The 23,141-nt window shown below is 48.1% G+C and overlaps 1 protein-coding gene across 1 annotated transcript in view; it reads left to right on the top strand.

The window, feature by feature from the left end:
• Positions 1 to 23,141, top strand: part of SMARCAL1 (SNF2 related chromatin remodeling annealing helicase 1) — a 52,436-nt gene that overhangs the window by 4,934 nt on the left and 24,361 nt on the right. The window contains exons 5-11 of the mRNA XM_060016145.1: positions 1,423 to 1,668; positions 4,013 to 4,063; positions 8,599 to 8,785; positions 12,348 to 12,498; positions 14,119 to 14,277; positions 16,000 to 16,065; positions 22,384 to 22,524. Coding sequence (XP_059872128.1) covers positions 1,423 to 1,668; positions 4,013 to 4,063; positions 8,599 to 8,785; positions 12,348 to 12,498; positions 14,119 to 14,277; positions 16,000 to 16,065; positions 22,384 to 22,524 — 1,001 coding nt within the window. The remainder of the gene's footprint in view (positions 1 to 1,422; positions 1,669 to 4,012; positions 4,064 to 8,598; positions 8,786 to 12,347; positions 12,499 to 14,118; positions 14,278 to 15,999; positions 16,066 to 22,383; positions 22,525 to 23,141) is intronic.

Genomic DNA, 23,141 nt, shown 5'->3' with positions numbered 1-23,141 from the left:
ATTTTAGTTTTGTTCCTTCCAGCCGTTTTTTCCTATGCATTAACATACACAGTGTTTTCTATATGTAATGTAATCTGTATCTTGCCTTTTTCACTTAATGTTCCTGCATAAAGCACTTTTATTTTAATGGCACACGTTAAACAGTTAATTCTGGGTGATGAAAATGTGCGTGTCCATTATTGAACCACTTTGACCTCCAAAAAAATGATTTCGTACTTAATAGCGTCTTTTGTCTTTTCCAAAATTTCTTCCAAAAAACAAACAAACTAATGGCTATATAACATTCTCCATTTTAAGAATGTGTGATAGGGACTTCCCTGGTGGTCCAGTGGTTAAGACTCCGCCTTGCAATGCAGGGGGCACGGGTTGGATCCCTGGTCAGGGAACTGAGATCCCACATGCTGCACAGTACAACCAAGGAAAAAAAAAAAAAAGAATGTGTCATATATGGGGTAAATCATTTTCTTTTTGTTTAATATTAATTTGCTCCTTGTTTCCCCAGTATCAAAGCTGTAAGGAACACCTTGGTCTATAAATTTGTGTTTTTTCAACCTGTGTTAGTTGAGATAGATTCCTAGAAGTTGAATCATTATGCTCACTTTTTAGGGCTCCTGCTGTATATTGCCAAATTGTTTTCCAAAACGTTTTATTCCTGATATCTATTTTTCTAATCCTGCAAGTTCGATAAGTTAAAAATGGCTTTTTATTACTCTGATTGTTTGCGGAGTTGCACGTTTCTCCAAATGTCTATTAGTCATTTTACCCCTTTTGAATTGGTTGCCTAACTTCTTATCTTATATGGTCTTAGTATTTTTTTTTGAAGTATGAGCTCTGTTCATATTTCTTGCAAATATCTTTATTCACTAGTTTTGCCTTTCATTTCAGTTTGTGTTTTTTAACAGTTTAGTTCTATGTCGTCAAATCTATTAATCTATAAAATGCCTCAGTAATAGAGAAGATAAGGGTCAACACTGTACATCTGTGGCCTGATGATCCTGTGTTTCCTTCCTTGTCCTCCCAGCGGTGGACAGAGCAGTGACCTGGGAACAGGGTTAAGGGGGTGATTTCTGGTGTGTTGACTTCCTTCGGTGGCTTCTCTGACATGGCCACAGAAATTATCTGATAAGTTTACTCATCCTGGTGAGATCCCTGTCCCCCCTGTTCATTTCTGAATTCTAAGTTTTTTTAAACTGGGAAACCTACGGAATAGAAGAGTTACATTCAGGAAATCCTGAAATACCTGAAGCCCCAATTAAAGCACACCTGCACACCTTCCGCATCTGCCTACGCTTTTTCTCTCCCGCCTGCCCAGCGAACTTCCTCCTCACCCTGCGCCTGCCCTCCTCCTGTTCCTGCCTTAGCATTCCAGGGCCACCTAAAAGTCGCTCGGGTTGTCACCTCTGTCCTTTTCTTCTTCGGCAGTGAAAGCAGCCCAGCACCTCCAGGCTGTCACCCTGCAGCCTTTGGAAGGGGCCGAGGGCCACGTGGAGTCACCCTCTACCAGCAGCAGCAGCAGAGTTGCAGCCCAGACCTGCCTTCCTGTAGCTCCCTCCCTTGCCTTTGTCAAAGGGCAGTGCATACTCATCTCCCGGGCCCGCTTTGAGGCAGACATCAGCTATTCCGAAGGCCTGATTGCGCTGTTTAAACAGATGGATTCCAGAAAATACGGCAAGTAGTTGGCCTCCGCCTGATTTCCAGGATGCAGAGTGGCCTGTGACCTCAGACTAGGCTGTTTTCCTCTCTTTAAATGTTCAGAAATAACTTTCTTGGTAGAGCCTTTCTAACCTTCTCCTCTTCCTGTAGAAAGATGCTCCCTAAATTGTTCCAGATTGTTGAACACATAGTGGGGCCTGCTCTGTCTTTAAAGGCCTCGCAAAGAGAAGACTCCTTCCCAAGTCACCTGGGCAGTGTCTTCTTGGTAGAAGCAGGTCAGTTCCTGCTTCAGCCACTTAAACCCATTTAGTTTTATTTTGTCCTTAGTAGAGCTTGAAAAATAGGCATTTGCCATAAAAATAAATGCCTCTGGGTAGAGACTAAGCCAGTGGTTTTCAAACTTGAGCGTGCCTCCGAGCCACCTGGAGGGGTGGGTGAATCAGATTGCCGGCCCCCACGCCCAGAATAAAAGCTGGTGCCTGGCTCCCACCCAGAGCTACTGAATTAATCGGCTGGAGGTGGGGCCTGGGCATTGGCATTTAAAAAATCTTCAGGTGAGACTGATCATCAGCCAGGATTGAAAACCACCAGCGAAAGCAAAGCAGTTTTGCTTTATTTTTTGTGAGGTTCTTCAAAAGCTGCCGCATCAGCATAGAGAGCAGAAGAATTCTGAACACCTGGGTTTCATTCTTAGCTTGGGCCATGTTGTTTTACAAAACAGTGTGGCTTTTATGGATTTGTATTCCCATTCTTGAAATGGTTTTAGTTTTCCTAGGCAAGTAGAAAGCAGACCTTTAAAACCTCCTGCCTTTGAGACATTACGTGCAGGCGGCATATGGAGGAAGCCTCTGTGGAATGACTTGCCCAGTGAGCTTGCATCAAGGTCGGGGTTCCTTCAGGAGCGGGTGATGCTGGCTGTTGCATTTTTATCCCTTAGATGGAGAGAGTTTTGACTGGTGAGAGCAGGCTGGTGAGTAGGGTTTAGGCACAATGTGCAGGGCCCAGCCTCAGTCCAGAGAGCATTGCCTCCCCTGGCCCCTCAGGTGTTCGGCTTCCGCCTGGGGTGGCCCTCAAAAGGCAAGTACCGATGACCTGTGTCTTCTGACCTGTGGCCTTTGAAATCACGCTCCTGACATGCTCTGCTGTTTAGGGAGGAATGAGAACAGGGAAAATACTCACACCCAACCCTGCCCAGGCCCCTAGACATAAAAACACCATCATTGGACTTTTTTTTTTTTTTTTTTTTTTCCATAGCACTTATTCACAGACTTTCCCATTTGCTGCCCTGCCACTGTCGTCAGGATCAAGCTATTGTCAGAAAGGGTCTCCTGCACTATTCCCACATCAAGAGTAGTCGGTGTGCTTTTGGTCTTTCTGTCAGATTACACCTGGGCCACCTTGCTTCTTTCCTGCAGTGGACTCAAAGTATCCATGATGCCTTTTGCCTGACTGCCTTGCTTCTTCAATGACCAGACAGAGAATTATTCATTTTTGCTGCCCAGAAAGCACTTACTGAGTTGAAGCTTGCTTGATTTTCTCAGAAGGTCGATTGGTAGGAAAACCTAAGTAATTAGTCAATGTTGGGTACCCAGATGCTCACCCTTCTTAGTTAATATTATGTGTAGTTTATGCTACACCGTACTAATCAGAAGATGGAAGAATAATAATAATTTATCATTGTTTACCTTTTCTTTGAGTGCGTTGTTTGCCAGAAACTCTTTCATAAGCATTTTACATTTAAATTTTATGTAATGCTCACAAGAGCCCTGTGAGGCAGCGGCTATAGGATGCTCCTTTTTCACATGTGGACCTGAGGCACAAGGAAGTTGCATAACTTGCCCAAAGTCACACATCCAGGAAGCAGCAGACCTGGGATTTGAACATAGACCGTTTGACCACACTGACCACAAGTAGCTTGTTTTCCATGTGCAACATGGAGCTAATAATGGTGCCCAGCTTATAGCATATTGAGGAACTGATGAGATGGTGCATGTGAGTCTCTTGGCACTGTGCCTGGCTTAAGGTAAGCAGTGAATAAGTGCAAGCTACAATATTATCCCCACCTTGGAGATTCAGAGTGCTTCTGACCGTCCCCAGTCCTGTGTCCCCGTAGCTCCCTTTATCACCACGCTTACAGCCCAGTGCTATCTTCATGTCTGCTTGTCTTTCCTCCCCAAATTTTGTGAAAGTCTCAATTACTGGTGCTCTCGATCTCTGTGTCCTCAGTGCCCAGCACAGGGTCAGCCACATCACCCGAGGTTCCTGGGGGTTTGTGAAAGCAGGGAATGAATGAGTAGGTGTGGTGACATTGCAGGAGGGCAGGGTGTCACGTGTGCCTATTTGTTTCTTGTCATTGCAGATGTCAAGACCAGGAAGTGGAACTTTCTCCTGGAAGAGTACAGTAAACTAAGTGAGCTGACCACCTTGCTTGCTTTATATCATGCTGTTGTTAAGCCTTAATTATGTGCCTTAAATTTAATGTATTTTGAAAGAAGCAGCTCCTTCCTCCCCTCCACCGTGGTAACTTCGCATGCTTGTGTACAGGACTAGTAAAGGTGAAGTTGGTCTCGGGCAGCCATGTCCCTGTGCTCTGGGACGGCGGCTTTACGGCAGCCCAAGCAGATGCAGGGTCTCATCTTCCATCAGGGTGAGGCGCTACTAGTCAAATTCTTGAGGCCTGTGAAACCTCACACCCATCACAGAAGTATTAGAAGTGAGGGTTTGTGGATTTGGGCAATCAGAGGCAAGCTAGCATTGCTGAGCTTAGATGGAAGCTACTTTGGATTCCCTCTAAGAACAGGCTCTCTCAGCTTACTTCTAGAACCAGATGGTCTGTGAAAGCTGGAGGGCCGTAGTGGTTACAGGCTTCATCATGGGCTGAGCTCTGCCAGAGGCAGAAGCCAAGGCCAGGGCGCATCAGCGTTTAATAAGCGCTTTGGAGTCTCACCAAGGGAAGGGCCATGTGTACAGATGTAACTACAAGAAGGGGAAGCCAGTTTGGGCTTATCATTTTTCTTCTCTGCTCTGCTTGGGTGGGGCAGTGAGTGAATTCCAGTATGGCAGAGAAAGGGGGTGGGGTGTGGTCATAGCTCAGCCTGTCCTGGAATACCAGTCTGTTACCCATCTTCCAGACCATCGATATTCTGCAGTGGGTGTGCAGCCGGCACAATGGAGGTTCCTCCTGCCTGACCCCCTGAGAACTTTCTGGTACCAGGGTTCGGCCAGGAGAGACATGCTCCAGCTCAGTGGGGCTGGGAGTGGGGATCCACATCATTGGCTGTCTTGCCCACCAGGCTAGGGCTTTAAGGAAGAGGGTCTCTTCCCTCTGTCTCCTCCTTATGTGACTTCCTATGCAGCGTCAGGTAGGTAATTCAATATTCTGGGTCCCGTGTGTCCCTTCAGTAAAAAATGGGGTGTTTAATCCACATTTGCCCTACTGACAGAAAGTAAATATAAGGGAAGAGCTTTTGATTCCTTGAGGAAAGACTTGCTGCCAACTCGAGGCTAAGTTTGAATACGATGAGTTATTTAGTGTCGGCAACCACTAGCTGGAGCAGGAGGGATGGCTGACGTTGACCTGAGACCCCTTGGGTCTGCTATTTGGAACTCGTGACTTAGAGCAGATTATTTGGCCAAAGCTGAATTTTTGATGAACGGTAGGAGTGAGTTTGTCCCTCTCACCCCTTTGTCTTTCAACCACAGAAAGACATATAAATATGTGAGCTATAAAGGCTTTGACTTTTACGGAGCAACAAAAAGCAGGATAATTTACAGCACTAGCAGATGAATGTAATGTTGAAAAACCATGACTTGCAACTGACATAGCGTTATATAACGGTTCCAAGTCTTGAGGGCCGTAGATTCCTTGAAACCTCTGCTGAAAACAATGGATGCTTCACCCAGAAAAATGCACATAACAGCCCCACGTAAGATTTTGCCTGTGATATTAATAATGCCATGGGTGTAGAGTTAAGAATTCTAGAGTCAAGCGTTCATAGAATATAAGACTGATTCTCCCCATTTCATAGATTGGGGAAAATTTGGACCCAGAGAAGGAAAGCAGTTGTTTTCCTTGTCGGGAGCCTTGTTAGGGTCACAATGAAGTCTGACTAAAATTGCAATTTTGAGTTTGTGATGTGACCCAGCAGGAAACTTAGAAGCCCAGGTCTGTGAACTAAGAAGCCGAGGTGAAGAGGTGCTGCAGAACACTGCAGTTCCCAGTTTAGTTCCAATTCCACTGTTAACAGATTGTAAACCTGGGGAATTTGCACCTCTCTCCTCACCCCTAGGTCTCGTATGTGAAATCAGATTATTGACCTGAGCTAGTGACCATGTGCGTATGAAACTAATTAAGAAATGACGGTGGGAACTGAGTGTGTGAGTGCTCACTGCTAACGTGGTGACTACGGTCTCCAGGTCAGGCCAGTCGCAGAGCGATCCTCTTCCCTCTTTTCTAAGTGACTTGCTTCCTCGTGCCCACAGTGAAGTTGGCATAAAGCCTTCTGTTTTCCCCCCACCTGTCAACAGTCCAGAAGGGTTCTTCGTCCCCTCGATGATCTTGTCAGCTGCTATTTGAAAACGTTAACATCTCTCTGTTGTGTGGCCCGGTAGCATTCTGCCAGAGAGCTATTTTACAGAAACACCTTCTCTATGACTCATGAAGCCAGACTGCACATTCCTGTCGTCTTCCAGCACAGGGAAGGGATAGCAGTGAGTCGCTGACAGTGAATAGAGGCTGTCTCAGAAACACTCAGTTGACTGAACCAGCAGCAGAGGATTTGGGGAGATAGTAGTCGGTAGGAAACAGAGTAGAAAGTGGTTTTTGTTCCTCTTGAGTGGCTGAAAGGACATAATGCTTACAAAGCACTGTTTCACAGCAGCCGGATCCTTAGCCCTTTCTTAGCTTTCATCAGGTATTTGATTGCTGAAGATCACTAGAATTAAAATGAAAATGGGTTTTGAAAGCACGTGGAGTGCTTAGTCTCTTGAAGTGTGCAGCAATCAGCACGCTCAGACTTAATTTGGAAGCACGCAGTGTATTTCTGCATCAGTATGGGCACTCTTTTGTATTAAGCCATCAACCTTACCTGATTTCTTATCATGGTGATTCTATTCATGCAAACTGTTTCCAGAAATAACTGATACCTATGTTTAGGGAAAGAGAGAGATGGATTTGAATATACTGAAAAGGCAAGGCAATTTAAGGTGGCGGTAGACGGCTCAGCCCTCCATATTCACATCAGTATTTGCGACTGCCAATTGACGGCTGTGGCAGAAGACTTTTCGAATACCTTGTGACCATATGGAGCAGAGAACTGACAACCTTAGAATTTCAAGTAATATCAGGTAGAAGTGAAATAGACGCAAGTTCTCTATTTGATTCCTTCTCCTGGATTCCTGGAGAACTCAGCCCCTTGGTGGGTTACTATGACTATCTCAGGGTGCCCCGAAAAGGTAAAAGGTAGAGAGCAGTCAAGGATCTGTAAACAATGGTCACTCTCCTGACTCTGCTCGTGAGATTTTTCAAAGGAAATGTTGAAAGGGAAGAACATCTTGAAAGCTACAACTGTAGGACAGCAGGCTGTGATTAGAAGTTTAATGACAATTCTACTACCAGGGATTTCTAGGTCTATCCTCTTTTCTCTAACTTTTTAATTTTTAACTTGTCTTCTCCTGCCGTCCCCCGCCCCCCAGAATTATGTTTTATTTATATCTCTGGGTTTTTTCTTTTTCTGTTTCTCTATTGAATAAAGGGCTTTTTTTTTTTCCTCTTAATTTTAAAATCAGGTGAAGCTAAATTCCTTCAAAGAGAAAAATCAGTGAAATTGATTTTCTTTTATTTCCATGTAGATCCAAGGTCATATATTTTTCCCACCTGGGTTAAAGACTCTGACTAGAAGAGATTTCCCCATCCATTATATTGGGGTCTGGAACCAGCACACATGGAAGGAAAGTAAAGACCCCTAAATATAAGCTTTAATTGAAACAGAGTCATGGTCACCCTGAGTAATAGTTTAGACTCTACGCTTAGCGGGGGTTGGTAAACTTTTTTTGTAAAGGGCCAGATAGTAAACATTTTAGGCTTTGTGGGCCATGCGGTCTCTGTCCCAGCGACTCAGGTCCACCGTTACGGCATGAAAGCAGTAAACGACAGTCCATAAACAAATAGGCACCACTGTGTTCCAGTGAGACTTTATTTACCAGAACAGGTAATAGACTGTTTTTCCCACAGACCTTAGCTTGCCAATACCTGTAAAACTCACCTCTCTCAAGAGGAGCTGCTTATTCTCTTATGGAAAAGGTCAAAAGTGTGCAGGGCCATGTGCATTGTTGTCAGTTGGTGGCCTTTGCCTGGACTCTGCCCTTTGTTGTTGTTTGTAAATAGCACTACTGTCCTACTGATCTTTCTTGGAAATACCTAACAGCTTCTCTGCATAGACCACAGTGCTTCCTTGCCTGGTGACAGCATATAGCTTAAAGTTCTTCATCTTCTCAAACATTGAAACCAAAATAAAACATACGGAGAATGGAAACAAGACAAGATTTATTCATTTTACGCCTTGCTTTTCCTGGGCTGATTTTTGAAGAATATGGGTCCTTATTTATTGAATGGGAATACTAAGATAATTTTTTAAATGACTTGAGGTTAAAAATAGATAGGTCGCAAGAACACGTTAGTTCTTTCCGGTGTTTGTGTAGTGTAGTGAAGATCAATTTTGCATTACTGAGTGCCCTCTTGTTTGCAGACACTAGAAATAGAGAGGGAAAACTGGTTCTCTGCCATGCATCTGTCTGCACCCAGTTTTCTCTCCAGTTACTTTCCGGAGAAGATGGCATGCAGCAGAATTCCAGCCATTGAACTTTGTATCTCAAAGCCCCTTGTTTTTCCCCCAGAAATCTTGGACATTAACACTCCAATTCACACACCTCTGTTCTCCTTTCTAGTGGAAAGGGTGCGCTGCCTTCCACAAGTTCAGCTGGATCCTCTGCCCAAGACCCTCACCCTGGCTTTCGCCGCTCAGCTCCAGAAGACGTCTCTGTGTCCTGTGGCAGACATCCCCGAGGCAGACCTGTCCAAAGTGGATTCCAAGCTGGTGTCGAGCCTGCTGCCCTTTCAGAGAGCTGGAGTCAAGTAGGTTCTTCATCTGTCTTCCTCTTGCTCTCTCCTGCTCAGATTTATATCGCTCACCACGGACTGGCTTCAGATGCTCCCTCTTGCACGATGCTCCTCTTTCACAGCCGTCTAGAGGCATCTGGGTATTAGCATTAAACAGCCCAGGTGCACTGTCACCAAAGCCTGATTGTACCCACTGATTTCAAATTCCATAAGTTAATTAGGACTCTGTATTGCAAGTGTACAGAAACCCAACTCAAAGTAGTGTAAGAAAAGAGATTTCTCATTGCATGTGATAGAAAGCCCAGGGTCTCTAAAGAGCTCATCAGGACTCTGTACCCCTCTCAGCTCTGCTTTCTTCTTAGTTTGCTTTGTTCTCAGCCAGGTGCTCCTCAAGTGTGGCAGCGGGGGCAGCCAGGGGCTTCCGTTTTGCACCCATCGGTTCTGCAGCCCAGCGGAAGCAACTCTTTTCTAGTGGGTCCCACACCGAAATATCTGAAATTTGGTGCTGACGCTTGAACTGGTCAGTCACTGTGTTCTGGGGGGCTCGGAGGTCTTACTGGTAAGACCAGGTGACAGGCCCATCCCTGGAGCGAAAGGGTAGGGGCTGCCTCACCCCAATTACTTGGACTGAGAGTGTAAGGTGGTGGTTTTCCAAAGGAAAGTGCTCTTATTATATTGACGGAAAGAAAAAAAGATAAGCCCGTGTCCTGACCTGTCCCTTTTTCTGCAGTTTCTTAGGAGAAACAAAATGACAGGTTTGCCCCAAGTAGAAAGATGGGAGGTGGAGGAGAGGGCAGAGGCTCCATGTAGAAATAATAAGAGCTAGATCTGATGTCAGGTCGTGTGGTTGGAGATAGAGCCCCATGCAAAGGAAGGACCTACATTGTCAATGGACATGGCCCACAAAGGCAGCCTGCCCGCGTGCAGCCCACCTGTGGTGGTTTGGTTAAAGCTTGGCTGCTGTCTCTGTAGGATTTTGTTCTCCGGGTGCAGTTTGGGCACAGTGGGACCTCACTGCATCCCCACGGTCCCAGCTCTGCCCACACCCTTTTCTTCCTTTGCCTTCCAGCTGCCACCTCTCTTAGATAACGCACTTTGCCGTTTCTTTCATCTGTTGAGATGTCCTTTGGGCCTTGTTTTACCCAGGCTCAAGGTGGGCTTTCCCTTTCATCTTTCTTCCTCCGTCTCCTTCATTAATGCTGAGAGAGGTTGCCCACCCCCAGCTCCTGGGCAGCCCCCATCTTCAGAATCCAGGTTCTTCATGGCTCCCCTGGAGATCCCTGGGCACATGCGGTGCACGCTGAGAGGCGGTGGGTGCGAGGCACCCCAGGGTATGTACATCAGAGCCAGAGCACAGCCAGCTGTTTCTATCTTTTTCTCTATGGCTCTGAAACTGCTAATGGTACTTGCAGCCTTTCTTCAAAACTTTGCATTAATTCCAGATTTTAACTTTCATTCCCTGAAGTGGAGGAGTTTGGTATTAAGGGAAGGGCTGTCAATTCCATGTTTTTGTTTTGTTTTTTACGTAAGTACTACAACTGGAAACTCATTTAAATGTACGGAGCAAAATCTCTTAGATATCAGCCTGCTCTAATATCTAAACGGTTCCTTTTAATAGAGGAGTGAGTTGAGACTAAGGAGGACAGTCCTCTGTCTAAAGCTGCTTAGTTTCCAAAAGTGGAATTGGGGCTGAAATCCTATCTTCTGATGATGAGTGCAGCGTTTTTTGTGTAAAACCAAACTACGGCATTCAGCTGTGCGATTGTCTCTCTATTATCCAGGCGACATCTTTGTTCTCAGTTGTGATCACTTTGTTCCTTAGTTGGACTACCTCGAGGCAGAGTAAAAGGAAAGGCTATGAAATTCAAGGGTCTGTTCTGCTTTGGGAATGACCAGGTGGATGAAGCCGTGCAGACATTGTAAATGGTTGCGACGCCTCGGAGGCTGAAACAAAAGGCCCTCCCTGGTTTGTTGCATAGGTGCCCCTGGCCATCCTGACCACCAGTTTTGTAAATCAGAAAGTAATGTAAAAAAATAAGTCTTTTACAACTTGTCTGTCTGCATGCGTCTGTCTGAGATGATCCCGGAAATGGTCTGGAAGATTTCACCAAGGTCGGCATGACAAGGGGAGGGTGGGCTCCCTCCCTCCGCCCCCATTGCAGGAGTCTGGTGGCCACGGCCAAGGGGGAGGGGAGGGGGCACCACCTCTCACCGGGTGGGCCGTGTGGCAGCTCGGAGGACAGAGAAGTGCCAGGACCACGACAGGACGCTCGTTGTCTGCTGAGCCTGGGTGTCCTGGGCTCACGCCCCCCGCAGACCCGCTGCTCGCTTTCCCACCTTCGTTGGGCACTGGCTTCTGAAGGGCGGAAACGCTGTTTCCAGGCAATTCAGAAAGGCCGTGTGCAGCCCGGAATTCTTGTGGGCCATAGCAGCTGCTGGTCAGAAGAGGGGCCGTTCTCTGTCTTTTCTGGGTGAGAAGGAAAGGAGAAGAGCTAGTCGACTGGCTTATCCTCAGGTTCCTGAGCCAATGATCAGTTCTTCGGGAATTCTGATGAAAGAGGAGTGGCGTTTGCAGCAGGCCAGGCATCTGGCACTGGGGACCCTTTTAGCTTTTCTCTGATTCATATGCCAGTCGAGCAAGTCACCATCACTGTTTGTGTCTTGGTTATTTTTCTCCTTTGGGGGAATAATTGTTATAAGGGAAGCACTTCCCCAGCACTTACGACGGCACCAAGCGCTGTTTTAAGTGCTTTAAACATCACGAGCCCCCGTAACACTCTCTGGGGTAGGCCTCGTCGTTATTCCACGTTACAGCGGAGGCACGAGGAGGTCAGATAACTTGCGTAAAGGCACACGGCTCCCAGGTGGTGGAATTGGGATTCCAACCCAGGCCAGTCGGGCTCCGAAGGAGTAGAATAATAATTCCATGCTTTATTCACAAACTGTAAGCAAGGGCTGCTGCCCTGGAGGGCTTGGGGACCCTGGAGGCTGCTAGGTAATGAGACACGTGGCTGAGGTCGGTGCTGCTCTTAGACAAACACTCTTGCTCCATCATTCTCTCGGGCCATCCTCCTTTTCTCCAACGTTTTCTGTCTTTGCCAGCTTTATGGGTACAGAGTCCTCTCTGATCTTGAGAAAGCCATTTTTCCACCCCATCGTCTCTTCCTTCTTCCCTTCCCGGCAGATCCCTCATGTGATAAGCGTGCCCCTCCCAGCCCCTCGTTAGGGACTGTTTCCCACGCTCTTCCTTTATATCCCCTGGGCCTCGCCTGCGCTGGGCAGAGGGTGACTCCTCTTACTGGAAACTCCCTCCCTCGGCTTCCACGACCTAATTGTCTTCTAGAGCTTCTCCCTCCCCTTCGACTACATATCACGTTGTCCCTGTTTGTAGTCTTTCCTTGATTATTATTACTCTGCCCCGTGTTTGGCCCCTGGCGTCCCTCTCGGCGGAGCAGGTCTCTTGCGAGCCAGTAGCCCACACCGAGCAGCCGTGTGGCTTCACGCGGCGGCTCGATGGCGGGTTAACCGAAGCCCTGGGAAGCGCGCCGTGCTCTGTCCTGACCGTGTCTGCTTTCAGTTTTGCCATAGCGAAAAGAGGCCGCCTGCTGCTTGCTGATGACATGGGCCTGGGGAAGACCATCCAAGCCATCTGCATAGCCGCCTATTACCGGAAGGAGTGGCCGCTCCTGGTGGTGGTACCGTCCTCTGTGCGCTTCACCTGGGAGCAGGTCAGCTCTCCTGGTGCCGTGATTTTAACGAGGAAGCCTTTCCTCAGTGTCAGAGTCATCAAATGACAGTTTGGGGACAGGACCTGGGGAGCTCGAAAGATCTGTCTCAGCTGGAGGAGGAAGGGAGCCTGCTGAGGCCAGGCTCCTGGGTTTCTGAGTTAGAATCAGGCTAGGCCTTTAGGGAGGAAGGGCAAGGCCTTACCAAGCTCAGACTTGCTTCCGTCTGTCAGTAGACGCTTCCTGAGCACCTCCGGTGCCCCTGCAAAGAACACCTTTCACCTCTACCCCACTTAAGTTTCAAAATAGTTTTACTTCCTTTATTTCCCTTAATCCTTAAACAGCTGTGTTCAGCAGACACAAGATATTAACCCCACTGACAGATGAGAAAACTGCCTCTCCAAGAGGTTAAGCACCGTGCTTGCTGCTAGCGAGGAACGTTCCAGGGCCTTGAGGTCGCACCTCCTGTCGTTGGGCTCAGGGCCCACACCGGTAGCGGGTGGTGTGGGCAGGATGTTCACAGTCTACCGGGCACCTTTATGGCAGAAAAACCTGACATGACCATTGTATTATCACTCAGCTGTGAGCTTTGTCTCCCATAAATCCAGGGATCAGAGTGGTCCCACGAAATGAATGAAACTCTACGTAAGCAAACGTGGTGAGGATGGAAGACGTGGTTCATCGTCCGTAGCTCTTCCCAGCTTCGTGCTGCTCGAGGTGGCTGTCGGCTTCCTCATGCCAAGGCTGTTACTAAGCCCCCGTGAGCTGCTCCTGGGGAAGAGGCAGCTCTGCCTGCAGCCACGGGGCCTGACGCCCAGACATGCCCTTCCAACCCAGGAGAAAGCAAAACTTAAAAAAAGTGCATATCGAAACAGTACCTCACTCACTTCTTGTGCTCGTGATCTGAACTGTGCCAGAGCCTCTAGGAACTAACAGTTCAACACACGTCAGATTCCCACAGCACCCTCGGAAATTCTAGGGAAGATTAGATGGTCAGCGGCTTATAACCAGGACAGAGCCTGGCCTCGCGCTCCCGGAATCAGAATGGTGTCAGCCCAGGCTCACTGGGAGCACCCAGACCCCCGGCCAATGACAGAGGCACCTGGTGGCCGTCCACTGGCTCCAGGTACTGGCTTTGGCTAGAGATGACAAGATTTCTGGGGAAAGGAGGTGCCTTTGTAGAAAGCACTGAACATGTTCATCATCATCAGTGCCTGTGGTGTACCAGGCTCTGCTAAAAATTCCTTTATAAAATTCCTCTTTAAAAGAGTTGCATTCTTTCCTCGCAGAAACTTGTCATCTTGCTAGAGGTCACAGAAGTGGAATCCACAGACACCCCAAAGCGACTGCTCACAAGGGCTTGCTTACCGAGGAGAGAAGTGTCCCGTTAGTGGAAAGTGAAGGGGTGTGGGTGGGTGGGAGGAACAGGGAGGCGACGGTTGTTCGTGGGACAAGGTTATGCTGAATGCAGGAGGGCGGGAAGGGGAAGAGACCGAGTTTGTCTTCAGCGGGCGTTAACGTTGGTCCGCGTGGAGAGAGGCGGTGGGTGGGTTAGCGGGGCCACAGCTGGCACCTGCCAGGCTGAATCACCACTTGGGTTTTGTCCTCTCCTGTCACCCCCAGGCCTTTCGTCAGTGGCTGCCGTCTCTGAGCCCAGACCACATCAACGTCGTGGTGACTGGGAAGGACCGCCTGACAGCTGGCTTGGTCAACATTGTCAGTTTCGATCTTCTGAGCAAGTTAGAGAAGCAGCTAAAACCCCCTTTTAGAGTTGTCATCATTGTAAGTGACTTGGCAGGGTGCTTAAGTACTTTATCTCTGGGGAACTTTCTGCTCGAAAGAGCGTCCATATCTGTAATCTCATGGAGCCCCACTAGGTGTCTAGGAGAGTAGAAATCACTGGCTTTGTTTCGTAGGGAAGTGATCTTTCATTTCTCTCAAATAGCGCTTCTCGACCCTGGCTACATATTAGGATCTTCTGGGGCAGGGGCGGGCGCTTTTTGAAAAATTGTGGTTTACTAGGTCTGTGCTGGGGCTTTCTAGCCCACCTGTCCCCACGGGGGGTCACGTTGGAGGCGAGCACGTGAACCCCCAACAGCCCGGGGCTCCGGGAGCTACAGCCTGGACAGCATGGACCTGTGCCGCCATCTGGTGCCCTCTGTCGGCGTGACTCAGACGTGCAGTTCAAACAGTTAATAGATTTTCTTCCAGATGATACAAGGATGCTCCCTTCCTACCAAAGAAAAGCACTTTTTACCCTAGTTGTTTTTATTTTAAAGGAGGCTTTAGAGTTTAGAGTCCTGCTCCCAGATGTGATGGTACATCTTTTAGCTGCCGCTTTCCTTCTTCTAACTCCTTTCGTACTCCAGAAGGAAAGTCTAGAGATGCTGGCTTCCGGCCTCCTCTGTCAGTACCCAGTGTGTCTACATGGCTCACAAATACAGCCCTGAAAACGTGTGAGTCTCTCACATCCCCACTCCCGTCCAGCCAGCTACCACCCCTAGTCCAGGTGACAGACGTCCCGGGGCGAAGCCTGCGGTGGATGGTTTCCAGGGGAAGCTTATCCTCGCTTTTCCTCTTGGCAGAACAGGGAAACCCAGTGCCTCCGGGTAACACGAAAGGTTTTTTATTCAAACGCGTGACTTGAAAAAGCCAGTGGTGTTTTCCTCCTCTAAAAATAGGATTCTCTACCTACAGTGGCCTCCCAGATCTTGCTGCGCATCTTGTTTAGTGCACATCTCATCCAGAAGGAGCTAAAGAAAGGGCTTTTAGAAAACTCTTTGAGGACCTCTGAGTCACTCAAGTCAACAAGACTGCAGTGGGGACTCTGCCTCGGGTTTCCCGGCAGCGGGCTGACTGCGAGGGAGGCGCCTTCGTCCATTGGCTCAGCTAGCCAGAGGTCGCAGGCAGCTCTGTGCCCTGCCCAGGGCTGTGTGCTGCGGGTGTGGAGGGAGCGGTCAGCCCCTGGTCTCCGGGGAGCTGCAGTCCAGTAAGACAGACCGACACACACGCAGATCGTTACAGTCCGTTCCAGGGCCTTCGGAGACGCGGGAGCCAGAGCCTGTGGGAGCTCAGGGAAAGCGGGGGAGAAGGTGTGGGCTGGGCCGCAGAGCCTTGAGCCAGCTCGGGGGACACACGGGTCTTCAGCACACGGCGTTAGTGCTGTGCAGGGGTGGGGGGGGGGTGCAATCTTACAAGCCAGCAGAGCACCTTTCAGGAGTTCGTCCCGTGCCGCGTGCGAGGTGGGCAGGGCAGGGGAGTCGCCAGCCCCACTTTGCAAGTGGAAAACTGTCCCTGAGAGATGAAGCGACTTGCTCACAATGTCATAGAGAAGATGCCCCAGAGCCTGGTCCTTGCCCAGGCCCCTAGCTGTCTCCTTGAAGGAGAAAGCACTAAGAGAGGCAGCCTCAGTGCGACGCTGTACCAGGGTCAAGCTTGACGTGGGCTCTCTCTCCGTCTGCTCAGGATTTGGCCTTGTTCACTTACGTGACTGTTTCTTTTCAGGATGAATCTCACTTCCTCAAAAACATTAAGACTGCCCGCTGTCGTGCAGCTGTGCCCCTCCTCAAGGTGAGAGCTGCTGAGGACGGGCTCCGTGCCTGAGCCCACTCGGCACTGAGATCTGCTGTATTTTGCTCAGGCTGGACTGGTGTCCAGGGGGAGCAGGGGCCGCAAGTCCAGGGCTGCAGGCCGTGGATGTGACTTAGCATTGACTCAGGGCATCTCTACTTAGGACTTTGGTACCAGATTCGTTTTTCTTCCTAACATCCTGCTGAGGAACTAGTGGTCAGTGCAGTCGTCTGTCTCTCAAAGATGAAGACCTGTTGAAGGACACAGGCCAGGTGGGAACTCACTCTGGACTGTCCTTGGGCTCCTCCTGGACAAGGCAGAGGGACAGCCTCCAGCAGCGGGTCCTCTAAACAGCCCAGGAGGAGCTGCCTGTCTTCCACGTGGCTTGCGGGGCAAAGCTCTCATGGTGCAGACTCAGAACCAGGCCGTGGGCATCAGCAAGACGCGCCACAAAGCGGAGGCCTGCTTTACAGATAAGATGATAGCCTTTTCTGGGGCTGCCCCAAGGCTGTTGTGTTAGCAGGAAGGTCAGCCGTCCACACCCTTTTCTGGGGTGGTCTAACATATGCTGACCCTTTGGCTGCCTGAGTCCAGGTTCAGAGCAGAAGGGGTGTGGGGGTGTGTGTGTCTGTGTGTGTGTGTCCAGCGCAGCTTTGAATCTTTATCCAAAGGCATTGTATTCTGACCTGCAGTGTAAGCTCCGTGCTTGGTGTGGTACACACTGCAGTGTCTGTATTTTGTGTCCCAGCCCCTCCATCCCCAACAGAGGGAAGGCCCCCAACTTTCCTTCCATCTATTTGGGGTGAGCTTTCTCCTACTTCAGGGAAAAAAGTTGTACAATTAGAAAAGTAGTCTTTTCTCTCGTAACAAGGTAGAAATATCTCACAGGCGACTTTGGGGGAATCTCCTTTGGTTTGTATGAACTGAGCCAACGAAAGCGCATGTTATGTTCATCTTGGGCTCTTGGGTTGCACCTGATTTTAAAACTGCAGCTTTTATTGCTTAAAAGAAGCTTTAAGTTGTACCTAAGCTAGGGAAGACAACTATGCTAAATGTTGGTGAAACTTAATAGCATTTGAAAATTAATTTTTTCCAACTCCCCACAAAACACAGTTGAGTGCTCATTTCAAGTTGGTTTTGTGTTCGGAGTAACAGGTAATATGATAACATCTTCCAAAGCAGGATTATGTCATTCCCTCCAAACCTAAAGGTCCTTTACTTAAAAGCCTTGATTCTCTGCCCAAATTACCTATAAATGTTTATAGGTTGAGAGCCATTTATGGACACACTTAAATGATTTTCCCAAAGTGGTGACCCTTCTTTTGGGGAATTTTCATATGTTTTCTTTTGAAAAATGTTAAGAGACCCTGGTACTGTGGTTCCAATTTTACAGCCATAACTGAAATTAAATCTGTATACCCTGATTGTTTAGACAAAAGAAACTGCACAGTAGATAGATGATATCATTAAAGATATAATAGGAAAGCTTCTTAGCAACTGTCTTGTTAATGCACTCATTGCCTGGTCAGGCAAGCTGGACTTAAATATTGGTTTCTGAAATATGTGCTTCTGAGTCAGACCTTTTAAAGCAGTGTCTGCGTTTTTCAGATCTTGGGTATATTTCAGAGTGACACATTTAAAACAAAATTTTAACTGCTAACTAGTATGTATTACTCTGCATTGGCCGTAGAACTCGGATGAATTAATGTTTCAAAACAGGACCCGTGAATATAGCCTGTTCATGGGTGTCTCGAAGCCACTGTCATCCATGACATTGACTTCACGTGTGCTGGACTGTTGGCACAGTTGAGGAGGATGAGGCATCCTGTGTTATTCTGATCATCAAACCTCCCACCTCTCTGCTGTATTTCCGTCGAGACCAGAGTTCCTCAACCTTGGCACTGTTGACATTTGGGGCTGGATAATTCGTTGTTATCCACAGGGCTGTCCTGGGCATCGTAGGACATTTAGCTGCATCCTTGGCCTCTACTCACTGAATGCCACTGGCTCCTTCAGTTGTGACAACCAGAATTGTCTTGGCAGGTCTTGCCAAGCGTCCCTGGGGAGGAGGGGGGAATTACCCCTCCCCATTTCTGTTGAGAACCACTGATCAGATACTCTAAGGAAATGTGGGCCGAATTTAATACCACTTGACTGTTCCTCTAACTTGTGCATCTCTTAGAACTATATTCTGATAATTAATATGTCAAAATATTTTCAGCAGATGTTCATGATGAGGTGATTAGGTTATATCCTACTCTGTGAGATAGGCCACATCCTGTGGGTTTCCTCAATGGAAACAGCAGCTGCATGCAGAGGACGTTTTGCTTAGGTTGTAAGAAACTAGTGGTGTTGTCCCCTGGGAAATGTGACATCTTTCTTCCCCTTCAGCACCGTTTTCCTGGGCTGCGAAGCGAGGTGGTTCTGTTTTCATCTGCAGTTGACCCTTGAGCAGCGGGGGTTTAACGTGCCTTTAACTTATATTTAGCTGGCCCTCCACATCTGAGGTTCCTCCACATACTGAGATGCATCCAACCTCAGGCAGTATAGGACTGTAGTATTTACTATTGAAAACATCTGCCTAAGTGGACCTGTACAGTTCAAACCCATGTTGTTCAAGGGTCAACTGTGTGAGAGTAGGCAAGACAGAAAGCTATAAAGAACAAAACTGAAATCACCTTTAATCCCTCCAACACAGAAAACTACTGTTAACAGTTTGGTTATTTTTCTAACATGTCAGCTGTAGGGCAAGATCTTTTTTTTTTTTTTTTTTTTTTTTGCGGTACGTGGGCCTCTCGCTGTTGTGGCCTCTCCCTCTGTGGAGCACAGGCTCTGGACGCGCAGGCTCAGCGGCCATGGCTCACGGGCCCAGCTGCTGCACGGCATGTGGGATCTTCCCGGACCAGGGCACAAACCCGTGTCCCCTGCATCGGCAGGCGGACTCTCAACCACTGCGCCACCAGGGAAGCCCCCAAGATCATTTTTAATGGTTTGGGAGCGTTCTGTGGTATGGACACGTCCCATGATTTAACTCTTAGTGTTGGACACTGTTTAGCTATTATAAATAATTCTGCAAGTGAACGTCATCCGTATGTTCATAGCTTGTATACTTTGTCCTCTTAGGACGAATTCTTCCACTCAGAATTTCTGGGTCGTAGTTTTACCTTTTGCTAGTTGCCTCTGAAATCCAGTCTGGCCACGCATCACCACCTTCACTCCTGCTCAGGCCAAATCACATGGTTTTTTCTCCACATGACTCCAGCCCTGAAGGGTATCTGACTTTTCCATTGTGAGCAGTGAGGTGTGTTTGAGTTTCCTTTAGTGGGTTTTCTTTTTTATAGTGCTTTTTATTGTTAAACCAGTCAGATTATTTCTTTAGAAGAAGAAAGACCCTCAGAATCCCACCATCCTTCCCTAATAAACAGCTGTTTCTCTTTTTGTGGGAGTAGAGTCCTTTTATGTCTGTCGATTGGCTGGATCAGATGAGCATAGTGGTCTAAGGTGTCTGAGCTTTTTCTTTTCCTTTTTCATTGAAGTAGTTTAACTAGGTGATATATTCAAAGAGTACAGAAGGGTGTACAGTGAAAAATAACTCTTTTTCCCCACTCTGGATACCCCAGTCCCTTGATCTCTCTCCTCGAAGACAGCCACAGTTACTGGATTTTGGGGTTTAGTTGTAAAAATTAGTCTGTGCCCATGTCAGTACATTCAACGTGTGTTTCCTTTCTCCCTCCCTAGAGTGTTCTACAACCAGTTTTGCACCTTCCTTTTTTCCCTTAATGGCGTATCTTGGTAATCATGCCACCTCATTCCCGATAACTGGACCTCATTCTTACAAATAGTAGTCTATTGTATAAATCTGTCAGAATGTGTATCATCTGATCCCTTTTGTTGGATTTGTAACCAGGTTTTGGATGTTTTGTACAGTACTACAATGGCAGTACTTGTGATATACAAGCAGGGAGTCGAAAACCCAGTTCCCCTGCACCTAGAACAGAAAACCCAGTCCCTCTGCGTTTGGAGAAATGGCTCTTTGCCTCTTCAGGCCACAGCGGGGGTGGTGTCCGCTGGAGGGTCTGCTCTCACCCCCAGTGTGATCAGGCAGGCTGCAGGAAGAGTCCCCTGCTCGTGTGAATCAACTAACTTCTCTCTGACGCTGAATAGAAATCGTTTTTTTGCATTGTTCCATTGTGGGTTTCTTGGGTGCTAGAAGAGTTACCTGTAAGGCGTTCAATTTAGGGTTGATTTATGTAGTTTTATGCATTTATATTTTCCTAAACTGGAAGTTCTCAAGGGTAGAGGGTGGCATATAAACCACGTGAAACCGGGCACAATTGAAGGCCTTACGGATGACAGTGATGACAATAAACGTGTCGGGGCTGAGCAGGCTAAGTCATTCCATAATAGATGAGACGCCGTATTGGTTTCTTTTCAAAGCTGGCCTTTTTCCTCTTTCCATAATGCTGCCTCTGCTTTTTTAACACCCACAAGCATCCATTTTCAACGGTCCCGTCACCACCCTAGTCTGGACAGTATATGGGAGGTCTGACTCCATGTTAACTCCGTCCTATAAATATCGGGCAGAGAACCCTGGAGTTCATTTCCAGCACCTGATCTGTGAGCTGCTGCCCAGGCTCCATCCCCAGGCTACAGCAGTGATGATGTGGGGAATAGGTTTGGATGGTGAGCTGATTTTCTCTTACCGATAAGACTTCTCATTTTCCCCGTTTCATTGAAATGGTCTCGAGCCAAGGCAAGTGGTGCAACAGGCGTCATTCCAGAAGCTCATTGTTATTTTAATGAGTCTGCATTAAACCATGGAGGAAATTAGAAGGCCCAGGTAGTTGAACTGTGGAAAATTATAGCTGGAGAAGTTCATGGCTCTCCTGTCCTAATGGAATTAGGTCTTAGCAGCTGCTGAGCGGGCAGAAGTGCATCTCAAGAACGGTATATATGTTGTATATTTATAATCACTTTCCTTCCCTCTGCTGCACCTGTATTTATTTACTTTTATGAGGCCGTGTATCTATCTGAAAACCTGATTTCCTCCCCTAGGTAACTGACTGCATGCGATTGCCTTACGCTGCCATCATTAACTCGAGGTTACAGTGATTAACAAGCTGTTTCTAGACAACCGAGCCCCCCAGTAGGGTCCCTTCCCAGAGCTGAAATGGATTTTACCACCAGTGATCTGTGGCCACTCCGTGTTCTAGTACAGTAGGGAAGTGTCTCCTTTTATATCTCACCCTCTTTCTCATCTGAGTAAGAGGTAGGATTTGGGGTCTGGTCTTCTTGGGTCAGCTTGGTGTCACGATAAGGAGGAGCCCGAAGTCTGTCATTGGAATTGACCAACTGTTTATGCCCATCCTGCCCTCAGCTGAGCAGGCTGCTGCAGGCCTGGGCTGAGTGTAGGGTAGATGGATCCGGGTCCCACCTTTTAAAGTCCGTATTAACTACCAGATGAGCTTGAATCAGGGATCTCTAGGCTCAAAGCATTGTGCAGCTGAGCTAGTGACAGCCTTTTTTTTTTTCTCCTCTAAAGAAAACAAATAGAGGCTTATACACAGGCCATTGCTGATGCTTTCTCCTGGGATTGAGAAAGGGCTGGTCCTACGTGTCGGTATCTAATCATAGGTTCAGCTTGGGTGTCAGAAATCCATCCTGGAAAAAGTTCGGACCTGCTGCTGTCTCCCCTACTTCCCCTTCCTCTAACCATGCTGGATTCTGTGAGTTTACTCCACGTTCCTTAGGACACCAGTTAGCTACCTTGTGAACATTTTTAGGCATACAGTGAATATTTATTGATGGCTTACTTTGTGCCGGCCACTGTTCTACGAAAACAGAGGTGGACACAGCCCAGTCCTTGATCTCAAGAAGCTTGCGGTCTAGTGAGGGAGACAGACAAGATAGAATTCAGTGTAGGGGACTGAGTGCTGATGTAGATGCAGGCAGAGGGAGTGGCCAAGGCAGCTTAGGAGATGACGCCCAGCCTCTTACACAGGTCACACCTTGAGGTTCTCAGAGCACACATGCTCTCTTTCTCTGGTCATGGTACCTTCGCTTAGAGCTCCCAGGTTGTGGCCACCCAGAGCTCTGGAGTGAGGCCAGCCGTAGTGTCTTTGGAATCTAGATCTACCTTGGATCTAAGATGCACGAACTTGAGAAGTACCTGCGGTCAGAGTGCGAGGAAGTGAAGGTGTTCATGCAAGATTCCGGGGTGTACTGTTCCGGGGGCCTCGGCTCCGACTCCTGGGGGTGCTGGGGACATCTCTTGCGTGTCCTCTGTGCGTCTCAGCATCTTGGGCTTTTGTGTTCTAGGTTGCCAAGAGGGTGATCTTACTGTCGGGCACCCCAGCCATGTCCCGGCCGGCAGAGCTCTACACGCAGATCCTCGCCGTCAGGCCGACCTTCTTCCCTCAGTTCCATGCCTTTGGACTTCGCTACTGTGGTGCCAAGCGGGTATGTGTTCTTTATTCCCCCTCTTCCCCGCCCACCCCACCCTGATTTTCACACCTCCCTTTCCATTCCTTCTTTTTGGCTGTGGTGTGATCAGAAAATCACTGGCCATAGAGCTGGATTCGGAGTTTAGCTCTGCTTTGCCCCTAACTCTGACCTTGGAGTGTCCTCTACGGTAAGATAAGAGCAGCCCCTCCGAGTTCTAATGCTTGTGGTGATTCCACGTTAGTGTTTTCCGGTAGAGCCGATGCATAGGTGCCTGGAGCTCTGAAAGCCAACAGCTCTTGCCTCAGAGAAGGGCACTGAGGTGAGCTCCAGGTGAGGCCGAGGCCCTACATACTCTGTGCAAAAAGGACAGAGGAAGCCTTTGAACAGGTGGAGTGGGAAGCATGATCTCAGGCTCCCCTGGTGGGCTCTCATCAGTGGGCCTTTGCTTTAAATGTCGACTCATTATAGTGAATCGTGCCCGGTCAGCAGGCCAGAAGCCTCTGACCTGCAAATTATCTCTATGAATACGGTGCCAATGGAGCAGCTGCCCCTGAAGCTACAGTCTGCACAGCTTCCGTTCTCCAAAAATGGCAGAGGAAGCCTTGTAAACAAATGCCGTTGCAATCAAAATC

Source organism: Delphinus delphis, chromosome 7 (assembly GCF_949987515.2).
Source record: "Delphinus delphis chromosome 7, mDelDel1.2, whole genome shotgun sequence".
In the NCBI taxonomy this organism is placed as follows: Eukaryota; Metazoa; Chordata; class Mammalia; order Artiodactyla; family Delphinidae; genus Delphinus; species Delphinus delphis.
This window is presented reverse-complemented; position numbering and strand designations above follow the sequence as displayed.